Source organism: Echinococcus granulosus, assembly GCF_000524195.1.
Source record: "Echinococcus granulosus chromosome Unknown EG_S00228, whole genome shotgun sequence".
In the NCBI taxonomy this organism is placed as follows: domain Eukaryota; kingdom Metazoa; phylum Platyhelminthes; class Cestoda; order Cyclophyllidea; family Taeniidae; genus Echinococcus; species Echinococcus granulosus.
In genome coordinates, this window is record NW_020170608.1 from 1 (window position 1) to 2,264 (window position 2,264).

The 2,264-nt window shown below is 48.9% G+C and overlaps 1 protein-coding gene across 1 annotated transcript; it reads right to left on the bottom strand. All coding sequences in view use genetic code 11, as the record gives it.

Annotated features, from left to right (window-relative positions):
- Positions 1 to 716: 716 nt before the first annotated feature.
- Positions 717 to 1,823, bottom strand: EGR_10514 (hypothetical protein; the record flags this gene model as incomplete). The annotated part of the gene is made up of 2 exons (XM_024499763.1): positions 717 to 877; positions 1,301 to 1,823. The coding sequence occupies 2 exons, from the start codon at positions 1,821 to 1,823 to the stop codon at positions 717 to 719; spliced, it is 684 nt and encodes a 227-aa protein (XP_024345817.1).
- Between the last annotated feature and the right edge of the window lie 441 nt (positions 1,824 to 2,264).

Here is a 2,264-nt window from a genome sequence, read left to right on the forward strand (position 1 = left end):
CACCTCACCTCAGCTACGGTCTTACTGCATATGGTCGTGAATTAAAAGCACAACAGCCTTACCAATCCATGCCACCTCTTGCCCAGTGGTGATTTCAAGGGTCAGCACCAATGCGTTTTAGTGAATGAGATCGTGAGTGTGTTGTTGAGGCAATGAGTCTGGACAGAGCGTCAGGAGCAGCTGGTTAGCCGTGAGCAGCCGTAAGACCATTAGACTTGCATCACCTAATGGATAGGGCTCCTGCCTTCAAAGTAAAAGATTGTGCGGTAAGTGCTACCGCGGGTGCTTATTCGGTGCCTGCGCCCACTGATCCATGGGGCGCGCAGTCATTTTCGGTAAGTCAGTGAGTGACAATGGAGGGGGTGTATGCTGGCCCAGTTGGGCAGGTGGGGCGTGATGGTGGCCTAATGGATAAGGTGTTGGTTTCCGGGGCCGAAGAGTGGGGGTCGAGTCCCACCCAGGATAATTGGCCTGCAGCCTCCTCCAACGCAGTAATGCGCAGTGGTTGGGAAGCGGTTGTTGTTTACGCGTCCGTATGCCCCAAAGCCATACTGTGGCGCCATGGCTCTCAGGCCAGGCGTCTATCAATGTGAGAGAGCTAGGGTTGGTGCTGTGTGATTGACGCCGATTTATTTGTGCCTTTTTGTCTAAAAAAACGCAAACAAAAGGGTTTGCATCCACTAATCGAGTTTGCTGGTGGATGCCAGCTTGTATGACTAGGCACAGGTAGCACGAACATTTTTTCCCTCCAAATTAACATTTGGAAGCATTTTGTCTGCTTTCAATCGTAGGGATTGCTTGGGAGTCTCCTCAAGACCCCTTATAGTTCCTCCGATAGAGCCGCAATATTTTGTTTGTCGAAACAAATTGCCCTCCCCTGTAAAAAGTTTGATTTGAAACCAATTACAGTAATACGCAAGCACCCTCGTTATAATGACTGTCCAAGCTAGCAGTTAATCGACCACGACGCCACAATATGCTTGCCATTAAGACATGACCAACTAAAAATAGTCATCATCTTGCTATATTTATTTATTTATATTTAGGATTGATGCAGCCTATGTCATAAAATTAACACAACTATAAGATACACGATTGTGTTCCCTACCCCAGCTAAAAGTAGAAGATACCACACACATGTGCAACCCTGACAGCTACTAACGCAGACCATAAAACACGTGTGAGGTGGACACTTCGCAAGTGACCACAGAGTTTATGCACACACTAATAATAATTAGGCTTGATGACTGTTGTGCACACCCACGAGGCAGTGATAACGCAAGGAGGCAAACACACTCACCCAGCTTCCCCTTGCACATTTGGAACGCTCCTCCCAACACATTCAACACCTCAATCACTGTGGCATTCTGTTCACTGCCATTGTAGATGCACACTCCCACGATGGTTGGCGGTGCCTCTTTCCATCGCTGACACATCTCCCACCTCGTCTGGTTGTCAAACAGCCTCACCCCACCAACCCCAACTCCCTCCAATTCCACGTGTGCCAGTAGCCATGTCATCTTCTCCTGCTGCGAACAGGCTCGTTGGATGAGGCGGTGGAACAGGAAGTGCACACGCTCCCAATGTGGTGAGAGGGTGGTGCAGATGACGAGAATGAGAGCAAGCAGTGGCAGCGCAGTGGCTATGGCCAGCAGACGTTTGAATCGAGGGGATAGATTGACACGCTTCTGCGGTGTCACCACGGGTGTGGAGGGTGGGTAGGTGAGAGGAGATGGGTAGACGAGTAGTTGTGCTGCTCTGGAGGGGACATTGTCGGGGACTTGAGAACCTCGACGTAGGTAGGTGTACGGCAATGGGTCCATGTGGAGTGACGACCAAGTGGCGAAAAACGCCGTGACACGAAAGTGTGCGTGCGTGCCTGCGTGAGTGCGTGCATGTGGGTGTGCTCGTGTGTCTGCGCTGTGATAGAGCAAATTCATTTCTTGTCAGTGGAGTAGCAGTATGCCTCCTAAATTATTCTCTTTGCTAGACTAATTCCAATTAAAATGCGACATTCCTCTTTTCAGGTAAAACATGTGGCAGGAAGCGTCTTATCGTTAAAAGAAAAGTCTAACTACTTACTCTCCGCATTCACTTTCTTCCAGGTTTCGCTATCACCCAGTCTACTGTGCATCTGTTTGTCTAAGTTAGGTTAGGTATACGATGAGGAGGTGAAATTCCACCCCATCTCTCCCCCCTTCCCAACCATTCGATAGGTTTCTAAAAAGCAATTATTCTGCCATGGTACGATTCTTAGATTGTTA